This window comes from Oncorhynchus kisutch, linkage group LG22, assembly GCF_002021735.2.
Source record: "Oncorhynchus kisutch isolate 150728-3 linkage group LG22, Okis_V2, whole genome shotgun sequence".
NCBI classification, from domain to species: Eukaryota; Metazoa; Chordata; class Actinopteri; order Salmoniformes; family Salmonidae; genus Oncorhynchus; species Oncorhynchus kisutch.
In genome coordinates, this window is record NC_034195.2 from 18134662 (window position 1) to 18160926 (window position 26265).

Here is a 26265-nt window from a genome sequence, read left to right on the forward strand (position 1 = left end):
GGGCAATGCACATCTATCTGGGTAGCAATTTGACTAGATGTTAAGGAGTCTTATGGCTTGGGGGCAGAAGTTGTTTAGAAGCCTCTTGGACCTAGACTTGGTGCTCCGGTACCGCTTGCCGTGCAGTAGCAGGGAGGACAGTCTATGACTAGGGTGGCTGGAGTCTTTGACAATTTTTAGGGCCTTCCTCTGACACCGCCTGGTGTTGAGTTCCTGGATGGCAGGATGCTTGCCCCAGTGATGTACTGGGCTGTTCGCACTACCCTCTGTAGTAACTTGCGGTCGGAGGCCGAGCAGTTTCCATACCAGGTAGTGATGCAACCAGATGGGCCAGTGTGTCACTAACTGATGTTCTCGATGGAGCAGCTGTAGAACCTTTTGAGGATCTGAGGACCCATGACAAATCTTTTCAGTGTCCTGAGGGGGAAAAGGCATTGTCATGCCCTCTTCATGACCGTCTTGGTGTGCTTGGACCATGTTAGTTTGTTGGTGATGTGGACACCAAGGAACTTGAAGCTCTCAACCTGCTCCACTGCAGCCCCGTCGATGAGAATGCATACCCAATCTTTGGGTGAACTGTGTGAGTTGAAAGGAGGATGTATTCAAAGTAATTCCAGACGGCTTTATTCCCTTGTCCTAGATCCATAGTAATCAACCTTTTCTCCATGTGTTACGCAATGTCCACATTACAGCCCTCATCATTCCCACCTGACTCATAGGTGTGTGTGGAGTCTGAAGATGTGTCGGTCACAGGAGGCTGCCGAGGGGAGGACGGCTCATAATAATGTCTGGAACGGAGCCAGTGGAATGGCATCAACCACCTGGAAACCACGTGTTTGATGTATTTGATACAATTCCACTTATACCTCTCCAATTAATGTGCCACCAACCACCTGTGGTGTCCACCGGTGTATGGAACACTTAGAGATTTAGAGATTTGAGATTTGCGAAGAAAAGTAAGGCATGGAATTATAGCTACTTAGAGCTGTCAAAATTCGAGGGATACTATTGGATGAGTTGAGTGTCCAGCCGTGTGATGTCGAAACTACTTGACCCCTGGCTCTGCTAGTGACACACACGTGACAGGACAAACAAACAGTACATTTTGAAGCGGATGTTGAAGGAACATCAGGCCTAAGACAATAGGGGAATGTGAGTGGAAGCAAAGAGTGAGCTGGCTAAATAAAAAAATGCTTAACACCTCCGCTTCCCACCCTGTCCTCCTCTCTCTCTCCTTGCTAAAGGCACGTTTCCGTAATCACTATCAGCTAGCTTTTAGCGGAGCCGCGACCTCTCAAGCAACCTCTCTGCCAATCAAACTAGGAAAGAGCTCGAGCCAAAATGACTGGTTGGCTTAGGCTGGCGAGATGAAGCAACAAACTAAGGGACCGCCGAACTGATTGATTCGTCCGATTGATTCGTCCGTTTGATTAATAGATGAATTAATGCTGTGACAGATATACTGATACACATCAGGGTACTGCTGATCAGAACCAATACTTACTACTATACAGCAAACTACTGAAATTGTGAGACAGATACTTCCCGATACTAGCAATATATCTCGTCTTTCAGCAATAATAATCCAACGGTCTATAATGGATTTGACTCTCATGCACTGATTCAACAAAGACTGAACCTGAGGTCAAGTACAGATCTCTACACGGCTTTAGGGAAGAACACCCACAAGTCATTCAATTCACTATTCACTGTTTATAACTCCCAAAACACTTCAGTCTGAAATGAGGACGAGGCTACAATATAACTAACTATTTGGCAGTGGTGTAAAGTACTTCAGTAAAAAATACTTTAAAGTACTACTTAAGTAGGTATCTGTTTTGGATATCTGTACTTTACAATTCATATTTTTGACAACTGTTACTTTTACTTCACTACATTCCTAAAGACAATGATGTACTTTACACTCCATACATGACACCAAAAGTGCTCGTTACATTTTGAACTCTTAGCAGGACAGGAAAATGGTCCAATTCACACACTTATCAAGAGAACATCCCTGGTCATCTCTACTGCAGACGCACTAAACACAAATGCTTCGTTTGTAAATTATGTCTGATTGTTGGAGTTTGCCCCTGGCTATCCGTAAATGAAAAATACAAGAAAATGGTGCCTTCTGGTTTGCTTAATATAAGGAATTTGAAATGATTTCTACTTTTGATATATATTTTTTTAGCAATTAAATTTACTTTTTATTCTTACATATATTTAAAACCAAATACTTTTATTCAAGTAGTAGTCTACTGGGTGACTTTCATTTTCTATTTAGGTATCTTCACTTTTACTCAAGTTTGACAACTGGGTACTTTTTCCCATCACTGATATTTGTATATACATTAGCTTAAAGGGATAGTTCACCTTCAAAGTTTGCCAGATGGTTTAGAAAGAAACTGTGATTTTGGGTTATAATTATTCTGATATTTAATTCTACAGAGAGAGAGAGTGAGGGGAGGTGGGCAGTGCCCACTGGTCTGTACCCTACCTGCTGATCCAGAGGGTGGGGGCGCCCCGGCCTTCTGCCATTCTGTTGCCTCCACGGCCATGCGGCGGACAAACGCATCGTCCACACACATCAGGATGTTCTCCGGCTTGATGTCCGTGTGGACGATCTTACACTTGCTGTGTAGGTAGTCCAAGCCCTGCAGAACCTACACACACAGGAACACAAGCGTGCCCAAACGCACACACACACACAAAAACAAACCCATCCCAGATTAAACACGCACCGATGCAATGCTAAATGAACCATTCCTTTCATCTTAGTCATCTTCCATTTGGGACAAGGCTGCTGTTGTTTTTCTGTTTGTTGTTTACACGTGCTTGCGTGTGTGTGTGTGTGTGTGTGTGTGTGGCGGGAGGGGGGGGGTTGCACTGTTGCCCATGTTTGTTTTCAGGCGCTTTGCATTGAAGTTGAGAACAGTTTCTATTCATCCTCAGTGGGCCTTTCAAGTAGGAGAAGCAGCGGCTTAGTTGCGTGAGCAGCAGCAGAGATGAGGGGATAAGTTCAGTCCACAAGTTCAGTCCACATGCTGCTCTGCTCTTAAGGGGGAAGGGGAAATGCCTGTGAAGGCCTTGAGAAGTCAACAACATGTACTACCCTGGCCTGGCCTGAGGTACTGCCTCTGGCTGGGGAAATCCCTAGCGTTCCTCTCTGATGGTGCTAATAAAGAGTGTTGATGGAAGTGAATGTGACGTGTGAATGTGTGTGTGTAGGGAGTGTATGTGTGAAAGGATATTGATGAGGATGTGTGTTCAGGTGTTGGTGAACATTTGTGTGTGTGTGTGTGTGTGTGTGTGTGTGTGTGCGCGTGTGTGTGTGTGGCATACCTGTTTGATAATACTCTTGACACAGGGTAGAGGAAGACCCTGGTAGTTGGACTTGATGATCCATTTTAGAAGGTGGTGCCCCAGAACCTCAAACACCATACACACATCTGTGACCGCTGGTCAAGGAGGACCACGGCTTTATAATGCACATAGAGGAAGTCATAGGTAACAAACAGAACGTTTCTGCACTGTTTTCTGCATGTTTCTGCACTCATGAATACACACACACATTACTATATTATATGTAGTAAAATGTTCAGGCTTCAAACAGTTAAGTATATGTTATCAAAATGCGGTGTGTAACGCACTGATGAAGCCTTCTGTTGCATTTCCATTCGCGGTATGAGATGCTGTAGCAGCAGCTCTGGAGCTGCCTGACAGATTTTACGCTCAAAGGCTCTGCATCTGTACGCGTGCGATAAACAAGGTGCATAACAAATACACTGTACCCGCACGCCAATTTAATTCCACTCAATTATGCAAATTGCCCTATAGACCAATAAGCATGACCAGTCAAACGTATTTACATCGACTGGTATTTTTTTAAATCAATGAATATGCTAAAAAGCATTATTTTGCAATGGGATTCTTTCTTCTTTTCCAGGACAATTGGCAGGCAGCAATTCTATTTATCGGCTTTTCAATTTTTTTTATCGGCCAAAAGCCGGCTATTACTAGCTAACGGAAACCCTGACACACATACACACCCTCTGCTGATAAGGATACGTATTCCGTTAATTCCAGAGATCTTGAAGTCGTCTATCAGCTGAACCACCATCTCTTTGTTTTGGTCAGAGGGGTCACTCTCTCTCACCTGGAGAGGGATGAGGACGGAGGGTGTGTGAGAGAGAGGTGTGAGAAACACATGGGGAAACACACACACACACACGTCCCACACACACATTTTGATGACCCAGAGTCCCCTACTCACACATCTGAGCAGTTTGATCTCATCCAGGGCTGTCTCTGTGTAGTGCTGAGCACTCTTCACCACCTTCATCGCCACAAAGTTCTTCACCCTGAAACAGCAAACAGTGTCACATACAGTGTCATCCTTAACATTATTGACTACAAAGGAGCTAGCTATTCAACACTGGACGTGAACCAATGATGCTTACTGGTAATGGTTTCATAGCAAATACATTATGACTGAACCTGCAGGAGGGGGGGGGGGGGGTTTACTGTGTAAGTGATTGAATTGGGGTGAAGTGAGTATATGGGCCAGCTGTGTGATGTAACCTAGTGAAAGGTGATATTCTGACACTAATACTGTTAACACTTTGGCACTATGTGTTATCACACTGCAGCTGCTACTGCTATGTGTGTGTGTGTGTGTGTGTGTGTGTGTGTGTGTGTGTGTGTGTGTGTGTGTGTGTGTGTGTGTGTGTGTGTGTGTGTGTGTGTGTGTGTGTGTGTGTGTGTGTGTGTGTGTGTGTGTGTGTGTGTGTGTGTGTGTGTGTGTGTGTGACTCACTGGATGTCCCAGCACAGCCACACGGTGGAGAAGTGACCCCAGCCCAGCTTGCGTATTACGTGGTACCTCCCGTTGAACAAGTCCCCTATCTTCACCGGATGGTATCCACCTGAGAGAGAGAGAAAGAGAGAGAGGAAGAGAGAGAGAGGAAGAGATGGAGAGAGAGAGAAAGAGAGAGGAAGAGATGGAGAGAGCGAGAGAGAGCGAGAGAGAGAGAGAGCGAGAGAGAGAGCGAGAGAGAGGAAGAGAGAGAGGAAGAGAGAGAGGAAGAGAGACTGTTAAAGTGGATCTAGACAATCCGGATACTGATACTTTGAGACAATCTGAAATGATGCCATTAGTGGGGGTGGGGGGGTGGATTAAAACAGAGAAAATGAGAGGAGGCTAGAGGAAGAGAGACACAGCGACAGCATCTTCAGTCTTCAGCCAATCCCGTGAAACCCTGTGGGAGAGGGATATAGAGGACGAATGAGAGAAAGAGGGGAAGAGCGATGGAGAGATAGACAGACGTAAACCCTATGGGAGAAGAGTCTCCCCAGTTCCTTAGAGCTATGTGTCTCTTCCGTGAAGAGGCCACTCCCTCTTGGCACAGACAACAACCTTGAGCCTTGGTGCTGGTGCCAAGCATACAGAGTTGCTGGCAAGAGTCACACTGCTACAAATTACATTATAACCCAGGGAAGATAAAGGAGATAGAGTAAGAGGGAGAGAAAGAGAGAGCGAGAGAGAGAGAGAGAGAAAGAGAGAGACAGAGTAAGTGGGAGAGAAAGAGAGAGAGAGAGAGAGAGAGAGAGAGAGAGAGAGAGAGAGAGAGAGAGAGAGAGAGAGAGAGAGAGAGAGAAAGAGAGGGAGCGAGAGAGCGAGAGAGGAGAACAAGATACGGGCTTAAGTGTATTGGGGTATGGGGTAACAGCTATGTGTCTGGGGAGGGGGGGTTGTATGCGGGCATGTGTGTATGCCTGCGTGTGTGTGCGCGTGTGTGTGAGTCAGTGAGTGAGAGAGTCCAAAAGGTAGAGAGAAAGGGGAAGGAGACGAGTGATGTGTGTGATTGTCATAGGTGTGTGTGTGTGTGTGTGTGTCTCCACCTTTGCAGTAGTCTGCGGGGTCCTCCTGCTCCTCATCGTCAGAGCCTAGGATCTCCTCCTCTGGCTCTGGTGGGACGGCCGGCTCAGGAGGGGGTGGAGGGGGCGGCGGGAGAGGGGGGGCAGACACTGGGGCTTTTTGCTGGGTCTCAGGCCTGACGGAGAGAGAGAGGAAGAGAGAACTGTTACAACCTGAATTGGTTTGTGTACTCACAACAATTACAATCATCACTGCGGTCAAACAGACATTCATAGCTGGATGCCATTTCACTTTAAGACCTGATTCCATCTCAGAGCCCTTCCCCTAGCATCTATCCCTTCTCCTAGCCTCTATCCCTTCCCCTAGCCTCTATCCCTTCCCCTAGCCTCTATCCCTTCCCCTAGCCTCTATCCCTTCCCCTAGCCCCTATCCCTTCCCCTAGCCTCTATCCCTTCCCCTAGCCTCTATCCCTTCCCCTAGCCTCTATCCCTTCCCCTAGCCCCTATCCCTTCCCCTAGCCCCTATCCCTTCCCCTAGCCTCTATCCCTTCCCCTAGCCTCTATCCCTTCCCCTAGCCTCTATCCCTTCCCCTAGCCTCTATCCCTTCCCCTAGCTCCTATCCCTTCCCCTAGCCCCTATCCCTTCCCCTAGCCTCTATCCCTTCCCCTAGCCCCTATCCCTTCCCCTAGCCTCTATCCCTTCCCCTAGCCTCTATCCCTTCCCCTAGTCTCTATCCCTTCCCCTAGCCTCTATCCCTTCCCTTAGCCCCTATCCCTTCCCCTAGCCCCTATCCCTTCCCCTAGCCCCTATCTCTTCCCCTAGCCTCTATCCCTTCCCCTAGCCTCTATCCCTTCCCCTAGCCCTTATCCCTTCCCCTAGCCCTTATCCCTTCCCCTAGCCCTTATCCCTTCCCCTAGCCCCTATCCCTTCCCCTAGCCTCTATCCCTTCCCCTAGCCCCTATCCCTTCCCCTATCCCTTCCCCTAGCCCCTTTCCCTATCCCTTCCCCTAGCCCCTATCCCTTCCCCTAGCCCCTATCCCTTCCCCTAGCCTCTATCCCTTCCCTAGCCCCTATCCCTTCCCCTAGCCCCTATCCCTTCCCCTAGCCTCTATCCCTTCCCCTAGCCCCTATCCCTTCCCCTATCCCTTCCCCTAGCCCCTATCCCTTCCCCTAGCCCCTATCCCTTCCCCTATCCCTTCCCCTATCCCTTCCCCTAGCCCCTATCCCTTCCCCTATCCCTTCCCCTAGCCCCTATCCCTTCCCCTAGCCCCTATCCCTTCCCCTATCCCTTCCCCTAGCCCCTATCCCTTCCCCTAGCCCCTATCCCTTCCCCTATCCCTTCCCCTATCCCTTCCCCTAGCCCCTATCCCTTCCCCTATCCCTTCCCCTAGCCCCTATCCCTTCCCCTAGCCCCTTAGTGTTCTCAGATCTGTAAGGACTGGAACTTGAACTAATGCCCTTAAAAAAAGTATGCTGTATTTTTAAGGGCTTAGCATCTCATCAATAAGACAGTGTGTGGCTTCTCTTACCAGCCTGAGTGGATGTGCTGCTTTCTATTCAATACACTATTCAGTATTAGCTCCTGTATGTTAAGCGTCTGGCAATCAGTTCCAAAGCATCAATGCTGACACCACCAGAAACATCAGAGTACATGATGAGGTGACTTGACATTAACATAAAAAGCATTGTTCAATATCAGACTCAGATGAGTCAGAAGCACAAGACGTTGTTTTACTATCTTTGAACGTTGCTATTTCGGCGGCGTCCTCCGTAATAGCTGTATGGGTGTGAGTTATTAATGCTAAATAAATAGTGTGAACTGTGTCAGTGCCTGGCTAATAGCTTCAGCAAAAAATATCGGAAATACAATCAAACGCTTGAGTAAGAAGCAAACACAAACAAACACACGCGCACACACACACACACACACACACACACACACACTGTGATAAATCCCGTTCACAGGCACACCGTGGAGCCTCGCGGTCGGTGCGTTGCCATAGAAACTGTGGAGCAGGGAGAATCCACGCCTTGAAGAGTTAACGTGGCAGCTAGGACAAAGCAAGGCTCCTCTAACGTCTAAAGAAGCACAGCCGTCTGGGAAGGATAACACAAACACTTAGCATTGAGATTCCTCTATACTTGCGCACACACATGCACGCACAGAGACAGAGAGACACACACACACACATAGGCTATGTACGCACACACACACACACACACTCCATGCTTAGATCTGTGTGCCCTTGCAGCAAGATGCTCCTTAACCAAACCAGTCACGTACTGTATCATAGATCACTTCCAAAGGCTTAGCGCTTTAATGCTTGAGCCTGCCATACACACACACTTAGCCACAATAACTCTGAGCCCACTACAGCAGCAATCAGCCCACTCCAGTGTCTGTGGACGTGCATGTGTGTACTAGCGCATGAAAATGTGTGTGTTTAGTCATATTGAAAATATACATACCAGAGGCTGCAGGGAACACTTCATATCCTAGCTCACGTGCGTGTGGGTGTGTGTTTATCACACCCTGCACCACTGTCACCATGCACTCATACACATAACAGCAACAACGGAACCAGAGTGTTTCTGAATGCATGGATATCCCCGGAGATTACCAATAACAACTAAACCTTAGGGCTGTGTCCCAATAGCACCTTTGGCCAGACCCCATCTACAGTAGTGCACTATGTAGGGAATAGCGTGCCTTTTGGGCCGCAAGGTCAGCAGCTAACAAAGCTAATCACTGGCAGCCATTGTCCTCATCGCAGACATACCAGACCAGTTTGCAGCCAGCTGACACAGCAGCAGGAGAATACGACTAGCTACTTTCTCCTCAGGATGAATGCATTAACGGTTCTGTTTTGCGGCTGTTGGTTTTCTAGATGCTTGACTGTCACATTGGTATAAGCAGTGTAATTACAGCACAAGAACCCACAGGGTGAGAGAGCGGTATTGTGGTTGCAGGTTACAATGGGAGTGTGTATAGTGTGTACATACAGCGCGTTCAAGAGTATTCAGACCCCTTCCCCTTTTCCACATTTTGTTATGTGACAGACTTATTCTAAAATATATATATATATATATTTTTTAATCCTCCTCATAAATCTACACACAATACCCCATAATGAAAAAGCAAAAACAGGATTTGTCAATTTTGCAAATGTATTAAAAATAAAAACCTAAAATATTTACATAAGTATTCAGACCTTTTGCTATAAGATTTGAAATTGAGCTCAGGTTCATCCTGTATCCATTGATCATCCTTGAGATGTTTCTACAACTTGATTGGAGTCCACTCGTGGTAAATTCAAGTGATTGGACATGATTTGGAAAGGCACCCGCCTGTCTATATAAGGTCCCACAGTTGACAGTGCATGTCAGAGCAAAAACCAAGCCATGAGGTCGAAGGAATTGTCCATAGAGCTCCGAAACAGGATTGTGTCGAGGCACCGATCTGGGGAAGGGTACCAAAACATGTCTACAGCATTGAAGGTCCCCAAGAACACAGTGGCCAATATTGGAACTACCAAGACTCTTCATAGAGCTGGCCACACGGCCAAACTGAGCAATCCGGGGAGAAAGGCCTCAATCGGAGGTGACCAAGAACCCGATGGTCACTCTGAAAGAAATCCAGAGTTCAACTGTGGAGATGGGAGAACCTTCCCGAAAGACAACCATCTCTGCAGCACTCCACCAATCAGGCCTTTATGGTAGACGGAAGCCACTCCTCATTAAAAGGCACATGACAGCCCGCTTGGAGATTGCCAAAAGGCACCTAAAGGACTCTCAGACCATGAGAAACAAGATTCTCTGGTCTGATGAAACCAAGATTGAACTCTTTGGCCTGAATGCAAAGCGTCACATCTGGAGGAAACCTGGCACCATCCCTATGGTGAAGCATGGTGGTGGTAGCATCATGCTGTGGGGTAGTTTTCAGCGACAGGGAGTAGGAGACTAGTCTGGATCGAGGGAAAGATGAATGGAGCAAAGTACAGAGAGATCCTTGATGAAAACCTGCTCCAGAGCGCTCAAGACCTCAGACTGGGGTGAAGGTTCACCTTTCAACATGACAACGACCCTAACCACACAGCCAAGACAACGCATCAGTTGCTTTGGGATAAGTTTCTGAATGTCCGTGAGTGGCCCAGCCAGAGCCCGGACTTGAACCCGATCAAACATCAGAGACCTGAAAATAGCTGTGCAGCAACGCTTCCCATCAAACCTGACAGAGTTTGAGAGGATCTGCAGAGAAGAATGGGAGAAACTCCCCAAATACAGGTGTGCCAAGCTTGTAGCATCATACCGAAGAAGACTCGCGGCTGTAATCGCTGCCAAAGGTGCTTCAACAAAGTACTGAGTAAAGGGTCTGAATACTTATGTAAATGTTATATCATTTTTTTTCTTCTTTACATTTGCAAAACATTTTTAAACCTGTTTTTGCTTTGTCATGATGAGGTATTGTGTGTGGATTGATGAGGGGAAAAAAACAATTTAATACATTTTATAATAAGGCTGTAATGTAACAAAATTTGGAAAAGTCAAAGGGGTCTGAATACTTTCTGAATGCACTCTACATGGTAACAGAGATGTGTGTGTAAGCACTGTCCCACCTCAGGGTAGCGTGGGTGCAAGAGTCCTGCCCGGTGCTCTGTGGAATGTCCTGTGTGTGTGTGTGTGTGTGTGTGTGTGTGTGTGTGTGTGTGTGTGTGTGTGTGTGTGTGTGTGTGTGTGTGTGTGTGTGTGTGTTTAGCGGATCCAGACAGGACTCTCTCTCAGACATGGTAAATTAGAGTGGGATGCATTTTCCACCCTGAAACACCTTTTTGTGTGTGTGTGGACATGCCCAGAACTCAACTCACTCACAAACAACTAATCTGTTGGCTCCTTTCGTTAATTTGATTCAGCAATGCCCAGAGCATGCATGACCCTCTACCGGCGAACAATGAACTAAAAACTAGAAACTATCATGATTCTACATGCCTCTCGTTCACCATAAGGGGCTTATTGTCATTGCCATTTGGTAATGAGACTTAAAAAAGTGCACTTCAAACAATGTACATTTATGATGGCTAGGGATACAAATAAGATGATTTCTTGCTAGCTTTCAGACGAGGTCTAGCCTAATTGCGGCCGCAACCAAACTAGATTGTGAGCGACTCTTGGCGGAATGCTCTCTGCTTGACTGCCGCGAGGGAGATGAGCACAATATCGAAGTGCAGCTGCTCCCCCAAATGATTAGTTCTCAAGTATTCAGCAGAGGCATGCGTTTGTTTTGGTTCTACAAAAGGTGTCCACAGATAATGTTGAATAATCATTGCATTCATTATTGCGTCATTCAATCAATTATCAGTTCTAAACATGTATTTGTCTTCTCTGTGCTCACAATCTATTTTTCTGTCCACACATGATAGACAGTTTGTGATCAGAGCACGTCTCCGGAGCCACTGAGCCGGATGAGCGTGTCTAAATCCTGCTGTAGAATTCATTGCGGCCAGTCAGCAGGTCAAACAAACGACTAAAATGAACGGGTCCCTCAGAAAAACGAATCACGACTCTCGAGCCAGTAAAAAGAGTTGTTCAAAAAGAATGAATCATTTGCAAACTGCACAAAGACAAACACACAGTACTGAAGAGCCTGTTCTCTCTAACTCTCCACGAAAACACGCACGCACACACGCACGCACGCACGCACGCACGCACGCACGCACGCACGCACACACACACACACACACACACACACACACACACACACACACACACACACACACACACACACACACACACACTTCCACTGTCCCACCCTCCAAAGGCATTTAGAGTCCCTGCAGTGCATTTCCAAAGCCCATCCCTATCAAAGCATGTCATGATTATGGGGAGGTAACCGTCTCACAAATTCACGTGTAAAAACATGTTTTGATCTTTAGAGAGAATATAGTATGTTCACTTATACACTTATATGAAATTCCCAATCTGGCCCTCATACCATCATGGCCGCCTAATCATCCCCAGCTTCCAATTGGCTCATTCATTCCCCCTCCTCTCCCCTATAACTATTCCCCGGGTCGCTGCTGCAAAGGAGAATGTGTTCTCAGTCAACTTAGCTTTTCAAATTAGGGCTAAATAAAAATTTAAAAATACATATGAAAGGAATAGTAGCTGAGAGACATGGAGGTTGGAGAGTAGAAAAGACAAAAAAGAGAGAGAGAGAGAGAGAGAGAGAGAGAGAACACAGTGTCCAGGGAAGATACATGAAATAAAGGTAGATGAACGGCACACTGAATGTACCGGTAGTTTAGGTAAATCACTTGTCAGTGTTTCAGAGCAGAGCACAGTGATACTCCTATCCCCAAGGCCTCTGTTCTAATTCAGGAAAATGATTAAACGTTGTTAATCATTCATTTCCCTGCTAAATGGGGGAGAAAGACATGAGAATAGCTAAGAAGCTGTCGTCTTTGTCTGTCAGCTCCAAATCCCTAATTCTGTGTCTGTGAAAACCTATGCAGTTCTATGGAGATATGGTTATACTGTATACACCATGAGTTCCTTCCAAATACACTGAGTATAACAAACATTAGGAAAACCTTCCTAACATTGAGTTGCCCCCCCCCCCCCCCCCCTCCTCCTCCTCTTCATTTCAGATACAACAACCACAGTATACCCCTGTTCACTCAATAAAATCTATCCTTAAAAAACATCTTCACATATTGATTACTTAACACTACCGGCCCCTACAGGCAACATATTGATTACCTCGCACCAAAGTGACGTGCTGAATACTGAGCATTGACTGTCACCAAGGAAACACATTTAATAGCGATGGAACTCCACTGTCACCTAGGTAACCTATTGATTAGGCCTGCTATCACCATGTCTGACTCATCCTGGTACATCCTGGTACCTCTAGGCAGAGGTCACCTAGGGGTTAAACCACTTCACCTGGGAAACAGAGACCTGTTGGTTACTGAACACACTGTTGTCATCTAGTAGGTAATACCATAGAAATAAGGAATATGGATTCTATCGGTAACACAGACCCTATAATTCTGTCAATTATAGGATCTCTATGGGTTACATTTTGATGCCTGCCAGTCAACTTAGTGATGGATCCGTTATGGAATGTTGCTGTCACCTCAGTGATAAATTGAGAAAAACGGAGTACTATTAAGTAAGACAGACATAGGCTACTGTAGCTGTATGAATACTTATTTTTTTACAAATTCAGCTGCCTGTCATTGCGGTGAGTCATTGATAAATGAGGTGCATTATCACCTAGGCAACAGCCATTACTTAGCAACTCGACTGTCCACTCAGCGAGGCTTCAATGACTAAACAGTGAGCACCAGCCTTTCTCAGTCAGAACCAAAACACCATCTCATCCCCCTGGTAATAAATAGGCTACCACTCTCTCTTTCCCTGATCCATCATCATCCCCCTCTCTCTCTCTCCATCTCCATCCATATCAGTCTCTTCCAGCAGCAGGTCAGGCAAGCTGACTCATTTGCTCCTCTCCTCCGGTATGTCTGCTGCTCTGCACATGACAGGGAAGTGAGATCTCACTGCTATTTCAGTCTACAGCCTGCCTGCCTGACGTCACGCAGCACTGCCCCCACACTATCCATACCCGCCATGATGAATCTGTGCATTACCACTCACCTACCACACAAATATGTATCTGAGTCTACAGGTATCTGTACAAAACATGACCATATATTGGCAAGTACAGCTCTGTAGTGAAATACATTACTGTCCACACACCTAACTCACCATTTTGGATCTCTATGTGTACAATACATTAAGAAAAATTCAGCCCGGCATTGGCGCTGTAACATATTCTGTGCAAAATCATTATACTACAGTTCCACTAACCAACTAAACACACCAACGTCGCTATTACAGTAACCTCTGTTTAATTCAACACTGAACCATGCATGAGAGCACCAGCTGTTAAGATTGCAGACGACACAACGGTGGTAGTCCTGATCACCGACAATGATGAGACAGCTATAGGGAGGAGGTCAGACACCGGCCACTGTGGTGCCAGGACAACAACCTCTACCTCAACGTCAGCAAGACAAAGGAGCTGATCGTAGACTACAGGAAACGGAGGGCCGAGTACACCCCCGTCCACATTCACATCACTAAGGATCTATAATGGTCCAAACACAACAACACAGTCGTGAAGAGGGCACGACAACGCCTCTTCACGCTCAGGAGGCTGAAAAGATTTGGCATGGGCCCTCAGATCCTCAAAAAGTTATTCAGCTGCACCATTGGGAGCATCTTGACTCGCTGCACTTGGTATGGCAACTGCTTGGCATCGGACCGCAAGGTACTACAGAGGGTATCATCAAATCAAGCTTTATTTATATAGAACATTTCAGACACTGATGAAGGAAATAAACAAATAAAAAACAATGAAAATAAAAACAAATATTTACTACACAACAAACATGAGGATAAAAAAAACAAAAAACAACAAGAAAAACTGAAAGAAAAAAAAAACCCAGATAAAAAGACGAGTTTTAAGATCTCTTTTAAATATGTCCACAGTTTTGGCCGGCTATTCCAAAAGCTAGGGGCATAGTAACTAAAGGCTACCTCTCCATGCCTCTTGGTCCCAGGCTTTGGGATAGTTAAAAGGCCAGTGCCAGAGGACCTGAGGGACCTACTGGATACATAACTTAAAAGCATGTCTGACAATGCAGCTTTTCACCGGCTTCGAGGGCATTATCCCTTTTATACCAACATATTAAAATAATAATTAGCATATTTTCATTACAAACATTCTTTTGATAAATGTATTAATTTATTTTTTATTTCACCTTTATTTAACCAGGTAGGCAAGTTGAGAACAAGTTCTCATTTACAACTGCGACCTGGCTAAGAATAAAGCAAAGCAGTTTGACTCATACAACAACACAGAGTTACACATCGAATAAACAAACATACAGTCAATAATACAGTAGAAAAAGTCTATATTCAATGTGTGCAAATGAGGTAAGATAAGGGAGGTAAAGGCAATAAATAGGCCAGGGTGGCGAAGTAATTACAATATACCAATTAAACACTGGAGTGATTGATGTGAAGAAGATGATTGTGCAAGTAGAGATACTGGGGTGCAAAGGAGCAAGATAAATAAATAAATACAGTATGGGGATGAGGGAGTTGGATGGGCTATTTACAGATGAGCTATGTACAGGTGCAGTGATCTGTGAGCTGCACTGACAGCTGGTGCTTAAAGCTAGTGAGGGAGATATGAGTCTCTAGCTTCAGTGATTTTTGCAGTTTGTTCCATTCATTGGCAGCAGAGAACTGGAAGGAAAGGCGGCCAAAGGAGGAATTAGCTTTGTGGGTGACTAGTGACATATACCTGCTGGAGCGCGTGCTACGGGTGGGTGCTGCTATGGTGACCAGTGAGCTGAGATAAGGCGGGGGTTTACCTAGCAGAGACTTGTAGATGACCCGGAGCCAGTGGGTTTGGCGACGAGTATGAAGTGAGGGCCAGCCAATGAGAGCGTACAGGTCGCAATGGTGAGTAGTATATGGGGCTTTGGTGACAAAATGGATGGCACTGTGATAGACCGCATCCAATTTGTTGAGTAGAGCTTTGGAGGCAATTTTGTAAATGACATCGCTGAAGTCGAGGATCGGTAGGATAGTCAGTTTTACGAGGGTATGTTTAGCAGCATGAGGGGAGGCTTTGTTGCGAAATAGGAAGCCGATTCTAGATTTAATTTTGGATTGGCGATGCTTAATGTGAGTCTGGAAGGAGAGTTTACAGTCTAACCAGAGACCTAGGTTTTTGTAGTTGTCCACAAATTCTAAGTCAGAACCGTCCAGAGTAGTGATTATTAATACTTCCATGAGATATAGTCCCGACACAAATCTAGGGTTGCTACCCAGGCCGGCTGCTCGTTCGTTCTATTGGTTTCGGTTGCCAGAGACACGACCCAGTTGTTCAGTCTTTTTGTTTTGTATCTATGGTTTTGTATCCCAGTCGTTCGTTCTAAATGTTCCATTGGCTGGCAACTTTCTTATCCCTTGCTTGCTAGCTAGCCAACTACGGCTAACTTACAGTCACATCAAACAGTGCAGACAGAAATAACAGCAAAGTAGCTGCATTTGCATTTGTTTTAGCTGTTTTCTAGTGACATTTATTTGGATACACCCATAACAATGAGCTAATGATGCGAGATTTCTCCTGGCATAGAAAATGTGCTCTCTCGTCAGGACACTTGTTCAGAGGAGCTAGCCAGCAGTACAGCTAACACAATCACTTCAAACTGAATCTGGAAAGACTGCAAACTAGCTGTAATTTATTTAGTTTTATATGTTTTCTTTTAGTACTTCTTTGTATACATCCATAAAAATTATGCTGATTCATGATTTCGACTGGCTGTGAAAAGCTGCCTGCCTGCCTGCCTGTCTCGTCCCGACACGTTCATTACTATGGGACATTTGGAGATAGAATTTGAATATTGAAACAATGTTGAAAGATGTCGGAGAGACAGACAGCAAGGTTTATACAAATCTCCGCTATTGAAAACTAAATGTTAGCCTAAAAGAAATGTGAGATAATGTCTAGATGCTTTTTATAGTGGAGATCAAGTTTAGAACTTCCCTGCCTGGGCTGATGAGACAGTGGATTGCGCAGTCAGATGGAACAGAGTAAATAGGTATTTTAATGTCATAGATATAGCCGGTGGTAACTTGTGGAATAGACACCGGCTGGAATGCAGTTTTAACCAATCAGCATTCAGGAATAAACCTACCCGTTGTATAATTAAGCAATAAGGCCCAAGGAGGTGTGGTATACGGCCAATATACCACGGCTAAGGGCTGTTCTTAGGCACAAAACAATGCCTGGACACAGCCCTTAGCAGTGGTATATCGGACAAAAAAAATCACAAACCCCAGAGGTGCCTTATTGTTATTATAAACTGGTTACCAACATAATTAGAGCAGTAAAAATAAATGTTTTGTCATACCTGTGGTATATGGTCTGATACACCATGGCTGTCAGCCAATCAGCATTCAGGGCTTGAACCACCCTGTTTATAACAGTCAATAGATGCTGATTTGACTGTTTGACTAATTTCCCATGGGAAGCAAATGAATACTGTACTACATGCTGCACTACACTGACCTACACATTAGAGGTCGACCGATTAATCGGAATGGCCGATTAATTAGGGCCGATTTCAAGTTTTCATAACAATCGGAAATCAGTATTTTTGGACACCTTTTTTTTACACCTTTACTTAAAGGTTTAACAGCATTGCGCTCTTTATTTAACTAGGCAAGTCAGTTAAGAACACATTCTTACTTTCAATGATGGCCTAGGAACGGTGGGTTAACTGCATTGTTCAGATGCAGAACGACAGATTTTCACCTTGTCAGCTAGGGTGTTCCAGTCTTGCAACCTTACAGTTAACTAGTCCTTGTGCACTCCACAATGAGACTGCCTGTTACGCGAATGCAGTAAGCCAAGGTAAGTTGCTAGCTTGCATTAAACGTATCTTATCAAAAACAATCAATCAATCATAATCACTAGTTGGTTGATGGTTGATGATATTACTAGATATTATCTAGCGTGTCCTGTGTTGCATATAATCTGACTGACCATACAAGTATCTAAGTATCTGACTGAGCGGTGGTAGGCAGAAGCAGGAGCATAAACATTCATTCAAACAGCACTTTAGTGCGTTTTGCCAGCAGCTCTTCGTTGTGCGTCAAGCATTGCACTGTTTATGACTTCAAGCCTATCAACTCCCGAGATGAGGCTGGTGTAACCGAAGTGAAATGGCTAGCTAGTTAGCGCGCGCTAATAGCATCACTCGCTCTGAGCCTTGGAGTGGTTGTTTTCCTTGCTCTGCATGGGTAACGCTGCTTCGAGGGTGGCTGTTGTCGTTGTGTTGCTGGTTCGAGCCCAGGGAGGAGCGAGGAGAGGGACGTAAGCTATACTGTTACACTGGCAATACTAAAGTGCCTATAAGAACATCCAATAGTCAAAGGTTAATGAAATACAAATGGTATAGAGGGAAATAGTCCTATAATTCCTATAATAACTACAACCTAAAACTTCTTACCTGGGAATATTGAAGACTCATGTTAAAAGGAACCACCAGCTTTCATATGTTCTCATGCTCTGAGCAAGGAAGTCAAACGTTAGCTTTTATACATGGCACATATTGCACTTTTCCAACACTTTGTTTTTGCATTTAAACCAAATTGAACACGTTTCATTATTTATTTGAGGCTAAATTGAATTTATTGATGTATTATATTAAGTTAAAATAAGTGTTCATTCAGTATTGTTGTAATTGTCATTATTACAAATAAACAAATAAAAATCAGCCGATTAATCGGTATCGGCTTTTTTGGTCCTCCAATAATCGGTATCAGCATTGAAAAATCATAATCGGTCGACCTCTACTACACACTACTACACACAACAACATACACCCAAGCAAGCAAACACAAAAACATGCATCCAAGCACACATAAAACACATACAAAGCAGACTAAAAAGCATGCAAACTGTATAAAATGCAAAGGGACCCAACTACCCACACATGTTAATACAGAAACACACCAGTACACATGTACAGTACACATGTACACAAGACCCCATACACACTGGCACTGTCACTCAACGGCACAGTCAGCCACTTCCCTAGAAGTGCTTGACTTTTCTTTTGAATAACATTTGCATTAAGAAAAATGGCTTGCTAGCTGGCGTACTACTTCTCACTGACGTCACAGCCTGTTCCACTGTCACTGGCCCATGTCACAGCTCACACACACACACACACACACACACACACACACACACACACACACACACACGCACACACACACACACACACACACACACACACACACACACACACACAAGAGCACTCGCATACAAAAGTGCCGCGAGGCACATTGTGTTTATGCTGGGTGTGCAGTTATGTCAGAGGCCTGACTCTCCTCTACTGACACAAGAGCCAAGATGCGTTTGTGTGTCTGTGATGTTTACTACAGAGATTGTGTGTGTGAATTTGTACTTACTTGTTCATGTGCGTGTGTGTATGCATTTCTGAACATCACGCCATTCACCTTGGCTGTGATGTGACCACAAACAACCCTGAAGAGTTGCAGTATAATAGCTGCATTCTTGCACATATCAAGACACATCCCCAAACAGTATATATCTAGCTACAGAATACCACTAAGTACTGTATCCTTCAACCACTTCAAACAGTACATATCTAGCTACAGAATACCACTAAGTACTGTATCCTTCAACCACTCAAACAGTACATATCTAGCTACAGACTACCACTAAGTACTGTATCCTTCAACCACTCAAACAGTACATAGCTAGCTACAGAATACCACTAAGTACTGTATCCTTCAACCACTTCAAACAGTACATATCTAGCTACAGAATACCACTAAGTACTGTATCCTTCAACCACTTCAAACAGTACATATCTAGCTACAGACTACCACTAAGTACTGTATCCTTCAACCACTCAAACAGTGTATTCACATCCATATTCACCCAGTGATGTCAAAGGGAGCCATGGCCATTATGGAGGACAATTACTCCCAAGCTGATAAGAGGAGGAAGACTGTTGCATGCTAGCTCTGAAAGAGAAACACACTGTATAGAAACACACTGTATAGAAGCACACAGCCTGGGCTGCTCTTACTGCATCTGAATTCTATACACAACACAATTACCTCCCCTAGGTGTTTACACTCTGCATTATGGTTGTACAAAAGGTAAACATCTGACCATTGAATGTTGTTGAAGTGTTTTGTGTGAGGGTTTAGGCTGTTTTCAGGATGTCATAGTAAATATGTTGAGGCAACATCAACCCCCTGACATCTAAATACAACGTTGTTTAGATGTTATCCCGTTGTGAGTGTGTTTTTTCATTTGGATTGTCACACGGTTTCAGCATCCTCCACAAACAAGTGCAGGCAGGCACGCACACACACACACTACGCCTACACTACACTCTAGGGATGTGCAAGGTTATTTGAATATTTGAACTGATGTTAGTATTCGAATACTAGTGTGAGTATTCATTTTAGAGGAGATTTTTTGTTGTTGACATGTTTTAACACTGAAAAGGTTTTTTCTAAAATGTATTAAAATATCCATGTGACACTGTTACGTACTACAAGGATATACCATGGCATTTAAAATGATTAATTTAATAAAACAACAAACTTTCCAATTTTGTTTTTAGGACATGTGCCACATAAAAAGACCAGTATCCACCGGTAGCTTTATGTATAGCAAGATGAGTGAGCATTCAATATCGCAATGCAAGATGGACTTTTAGCCCTTTTTTCTCCCCAGGCTTGTCTCATCAGTGCAACTCCCATACAGACTCGGGAGAGGCGAAGGTTGAGTTCCATGTGTCCTCCGAAACACGACCCAACCAAGCCCCACTGCTTCTTGACACAATGCCCGCTTAACCCGGGAACCAGTCGGAGGAAACACCGACTGCCCGGCCCGCCACAGGAGTCGCTAGAGCGTGATGGGACAAGGACATCCCTATCGGCCAAACCCTCCCCTAACCCGGACGACGCGGGGTCAATTGTGCGCCGTCCCATTGGTCTCCTTGGCCGGCTGCGACAGAGCCTGGGGCCGGATTCACAAAACCTTCTTAAGTAGACATTTCTTCTTAACTGACATTTGTTCCCTTAACTATAGACTTAAGACGAAAGTTAAGCCAAGTTGCTATTCCTCAAAAAAGGTTAGTGGAAATTCTCTTGCACTATTTCTTAAGAAGAAATTCGATTTTTGAAAATACATTTCTTGGAAATGTTCTTGAATTCCAAGATAGCTAACTAAACCTTTGTCTTAATTTCAGGGCAGTGAGAGAAAAAACTCATGAAAGCCATTGAACATGTTGAATTCACTCACAGACTTAATCTGAATGTATTCATAATTTTAAACCCAAGAACGTGTTTTAGAACAGTAATCTCAGTAAGAAATATGCTAACGTGATTGTCATTGCTAGCTAGATAGCTAGCTAATTCAGTTGCCTAGCAACACACATCTTAAGAAGTTCGTAAGAAAATATTTGAGGAGTTTGTAAGAAATCCATCACATCTTAAGAAATTGTTGAGGAATTGCACTTACAAATTATCTTATGAACTTCTTTTTTCTTTCTTAAGCAGCTTAAGCCTTAGACCACATGGCCACTTGGGAGGCTTCACGAAATTAAAAGTTATCGAAATGAGATGGAGTAGGCTACAATGAGCAAGCAATAGCTAGGTTGTTGATTTATTGGAATGGGGTTGGGGAGAAAGGGCAGCATTTGGCCTCAATTAGCCTAGCTAGCTATAGCTGGCATTACTCCATCTCTCTCTCTCCCTCTGTCTGCTCGGCTCGCTCCCATCTCACATACCGCCCCCTCCACAGCTGCAGCAGTAAGAGTACCAGCCTCTCTCCCTTGCGAAGCAGTGCTCATGTTAAAAATATATATATAATTTAAAAAAATATATAATATATATATAATAAACACATGTATTTCGAATATTCAGATATTAGATGAGAGCTCAGATAGTCAGCCCTCTCTCCCACAGAGACATACCAATCATCTAATGTCGCCCCTCCCTCCCTCTTCATCTACCTGTTCTTGAAGGCTCTGTGTCGTAGCCTCAGCACGCTCATAGCCAGGCCCCAAGACTTGGGCCTAGATGGACTACGATCCATAGAGAAGGATGGATGGACACACACGGACCGTCAGACGGGGCAGTCCTCTCAGATGTGGTCGAGCTGAGGAGAAGACGATGTGTGTGTGACAAACACTGTGCTGGCCAAGCAGAGAGGGCCAGGCCCAGAATTCCAAGCCCAGTCACATGGTGCTCTCTCACCTAGCTGCTAATGGCCCTGCCTACCATGCATTGGACCTCATGTAGCCACACACATTCGCACACCCACACACATGCGAATGCACGCACAGAGGCACACACACACACACACACACCACCAACACACAACTAAACCCACACAAACACCCAAACAAACACAACACGGACTCAGGTACACACAAACACAAATTATGCAAATACGCTACACGCGATAAACTACCAAGGACAATAATGTCCTTTTTAAAATTATTCATTTTTTACCCTTATTTTACCAGGTAAGTTGACTGAGAACACATTCTCATTTACAGCAACGACCCGGGGAATAGTTACAGGGGGGATGAGGGATGAATGAGCCAATTGGAAGCTGGGGATGATTAGGTTACCTATGAAATGAACTGGCTATCTTAGATGGAGATGAGTAATACTGAAGGGTAGGAGTAGAGATGAAAGGTCTAGGCCAGTTGTTCCACCATGTAGGGGCTCTGTACCTACTCTGTGTGTGTCTGGCCAGCCTGTGGGGCTCTGGCAGGGACGGGAGTATGTGTGTGTGTGTGTGTGCCAGGGGGCAGCAGGAACTAAGAGATTTATAGTAGGCGGTCATGCTGGGCATTTACAGCCACGCCACCTGGGACGGTACAACACACACACACACACACACACACACACACACACACACACACACACACACACACACACACACAAGAGCACTCGCATACACACAGGCAGACAATCAAAGACCCACAAGCCGACACACATGTAAACAAACAAGCAGACCATTATCATTCCAGTACTTTAATTCAGCAGCAGCTATATCAGCAGAGATTAAGCCTCTGGTGACCCAGAGTTTACCCCTGCACTGCTAATCTTCAGAGGGCCCTCTCTCTCTCCCTCTGTCCCTCTATCTTTGTCTAGCTCTCTTCATCTCTCTCTTATGATGTCCCTCTCTCTCCACTATCTGGCTCTCTTTCTCTCTCTCTGTTCCACTATCTTTCTCTCGCTCTCTGTCTTTGCCAAAGCTTACTTTGGATATTTACAATATTAAAATAATAATGATCAAAATTGTCAACAGGACAACAGTAACAACAATAACCAATGGTCAAAATAACCATTGAACAATAGCAGTATAGTGGAGAGGTTGTTTGGTCTGTCAGACACGGTCCCTCATCTTATGCAGGCAGCAATGTAGTGCGCTGCCAACCCACAGCTCTCTGCATCCTCCCCCAACAGGACGGGTAGCCTATTCTCATCAGAGAGGTCTTAAATAAGGGTTTCAAATTTGGGGACATGACACTCTCTAATTGTTGTATATTATTTACATTTTGTCAGGAAATGCAGCTCTGTCTCAGGTTCTGCTGTTGAACAGTAGTTGCACAGCATTTCCTCTACAGGGAGCCGGGTTTTCCTGTGTCTACCCTTCTCAATGGCAAGGCTGTGCTCATTGAGCCTGTACTTTGTCAAGGTTTTGATCAGCAACCATGGTCAAATAGTTAGCCACGGTGTACTGTCGATTTAGGGTCAGATAGCACTGCATTTTGCTTTGTGCTTGTGTTTCCCAATAAGCAATGTAGTTTTGTTTTGACTGTGTTGTAATTTGGTTTATTCTGATTGATTGGATGTTCTGGTCCTGAGGCTTCAGTGTGTTAGTAGAACAGTAGAACCCCAGGACCAGCTGGATGAGGGGATTCTTTTTTTCTTTGCTCAGCTCTTGGCATTGCAGGGCTTAGTAATTGCAGGGCTTGGTAACTATCTGTCTCTCTCCTCTGTTCGACTATCTGTCTCTCTCTCTGTTGCACTGTCTGTCTCTCTCTCTCTGTCCACTATCTCTCTATGTTCCACTATCTGTCTCTTTCTCCATCTCTCTTTAAAGCCCCCCATCAGGACATCTCTGTTCCAAGGCAATCATTGTGCCACATTCCTCCTCTCCTCTCCTCCTAAATCGACATTTCCTGAGTCACTCTCTGGATGGTTCCGTCCCTCCCCCCCTCCATTTCCCTTTCCCTTTCTCTGCAAAGTTCATTTACAATGGTATGTTAACTTGGAGGTACAAAGTACAGTATGTTACCATCCATACCTATCAGTAATATTATATCTGATTGTTAGATGTGATACTCCTAACACTAATACTTATATATAGTATATAGTGGAAATGACACAGCAGTTGCATATACTGTAACGACCAGACATACAGGTTTCAGTCAGTGAGTCAGCTAGTTAAGTCGTGGTGGTCCTCTTCCTCCAGACCAGCCTGTCATTGGGACTGACTGTCTGACTGGGGTTACTGGACCAGATCAAGTTCCACTGGAAGTAACAGAAACCCGCTCAGTTGGAAACAAACACCGGATGACAGAGAGAAAAGAAGACGGGGAAACTAAAGAAGGACAGGTGGAGAACGAGAGAGAGAGAGAGAGAGAGAGAGAGAGAGAGAGAGAGAGAGAGGGAGAGAGAGAGAGAGAGAGAGGGATATATATATAGGGATATATATATATATATATATATATATAGATATATATATATATATATATATATAGAGAGAGAGAGAGATATATATATTTATATATATAGCGAGAGAGAGATAGAGAGAGAGAGAGATATAGAGAGAGAGATATATATATATATATATATATATATATAGACAGAGAGATATAGAGAGAGAGAGAGAGAGATATGAGAGAGAGAGGGAGAGAGAGATATGAGAGAGAGAGAGATATGAGAGAGAGAGAGAGAGAGAGAGAGAGAGAGAGAGAGAGAGAGAGAGAGAGAGGGAGAGAGAGGGAGAGAGAGGGATATATATATATATATATATATATATATATAAATATATATATATATATATATATATATAGAGAGAGAGAGAGAGAGAGAGAGAGAGAGAGAGGGTAAATGGTTGGTCCCAGAGGAAACCATTGCATGCTTGCATGTAAACATATTGAGTGAACAGGGACACAGTGTACTATCAGACCTAAACACACACACGCAAGTCATTTTATTCAAGTGCAGCAGAAGAAGGGGGAAAAGTCTGGATGATCACAATACCAGACCGCTATAATGATAGTAAATTGCTGGTACTCAAGACAGATGCCCAAATATAGTTTCAACAATTATGGCTTCTACAATATGTGATTAAACAGTTGATTATTCAGTTGATTATTCAGTGTATGGAAGACCTAGGCATATTGTCAGTGAGAGAAGAAGTACATTTTTATTGTTAATTTCACTTTTGTTTATTATCTACTTCACTTGCGTTGGCAATGTTAACATGTGTCCCACGCCAATAAAGCCCTTAAAATGAACTTTAAATTGATAGAATGGTAGCACAAACAGACGGACTATGGAAAAACTCCTCTGTCCCTCAACCATAACCTTTAACCCTGGACTCCCTTGAACCCTAGCGACCTGCGTGTGACACCTGAACCAGATGGATTCTGACTCATCCTGTAGATCAGGTGACTACAGCGGAATCACATGACCACGCATCGGGGGTGTCGTGTGGTGCGTCTTGTTCATTCTGCTCAAGGCCCTGTTTGATTCAATCAAAAATATATTTTTTTCTTCTACGGCCCTTCTAATTCCCCAAGCCCTTTGAGGAAGCAGACTGGCACTAGCTGACAGACAAGGACAGTCACTCCTGTTTCTAGAGACAGAGGCCAGTTGGGCCATGTCTGGTCTGCCACTGACCCTTCTGACACAGAGAGAGATGAGAGAATAAGAGAGAGAAATTGAATATAGAGAAAGATATTGGGACATAAAGCTAGCTAGAGAGGGAAATGGAAACACAATAGAAATGAAGAGAATGGAAACAGAGAGATGGCGACTAGCCAGACTCAAAGAGAAAGAGAAGGAAACCAAGAGAGGCATGCTGCAGACACAGAGAGCGAGAGAAAGAAAAAGGGGGGCCGGCGTGCGCCGTTGCAAGTCTCGAGCACTATATCACGCTTCATTAGCTGCTATGCTATTGCGGTTATCTACGAAGCAGCCAGCCTGGGTGCAGGGATGTGATGTGGGTCACACTGCATGCAGAAGATGAAGGGGGAATTGAATGGACTGTCTGTCTGGGAGGGATCATGGCTGCTCCAGATGTAACTGCTGCTGGCCTGACTCTGCTTTCTCGACTGGCTGGCTGTGGTCCAATCCTCTACTACGGCAGCCTTTTCTTGTCTCCTTTCACTTTCAGATTAGTGGTTGAGTGGGACGTGAGATGAGGGAAGAAGGCTGTTTGAGATTCTTAGGACGTGCCCTTTGTCTCGGTTTCTGTCTGTGTCTGACCTTCACTGGCTATCGACTTGTGTCAGATCAGTGGCGATTGGGGAAAGGAGCACCAATGGGACGTGGCCTAGGTCTGTGTTTTTTTGATGACCCGGTTCCTTCAAATCAATTCACTGTCTGTTCATTCAAACAGACGCTGCGTGTGAAGGTGGGAGGAGCTGACACCGTTCTGTCCTTCACTGGGGGTCTCTTTGTGTGGTGCCTTTCTAGCCTCCATCTCCCTCTGTTTCT

The 26265-nt window shown here is 44.6% G+C and overlaps 1 protein-coding gene across 11 annotated transcripts in view; it reads right to left on the reverse strand.

Moving 5' to 3' along the window:
• LOC109866918 (SRSF protein kinase 2) overlaps nt 1-26265 on the reverse strand; it is a 65438-nt gene that overhangs the window by 10760 nt on the left and 28413 nt on the right. For 10 of the 11 annotated variants that reach the window (XM_031801239.1, XM_031801242.1, XM_031801234.1 and 7 more), the window contains 6 exons: nt 5904-6055; nt 4819-4927; nt 4277-4364; nt 4072-4159; nt 3346-3452; nt 2501-2666 (listed from right to left, as the gene is read on the reverse strand). In XM_031801239.1, the coding sequence (XP_031657099.1) occupies nt 2501-2666; nt 3346-3452; nt 4072-4159; nt 4277-4364; nt 4819-4927; nt 5904-6055 (710 nt within the window). Of the gene's footprint in view, nt 1-2500; nt 2667-3345; nt 3453-4071; nt 4160-4276; nt 4365-4818; nt 4928-5903; nt 6056-21530; nt 21677-26265 lie in introns of all 11 variants that reach the window. The other variant, XM_031801233.1, reaches the window with a different exon arrangement.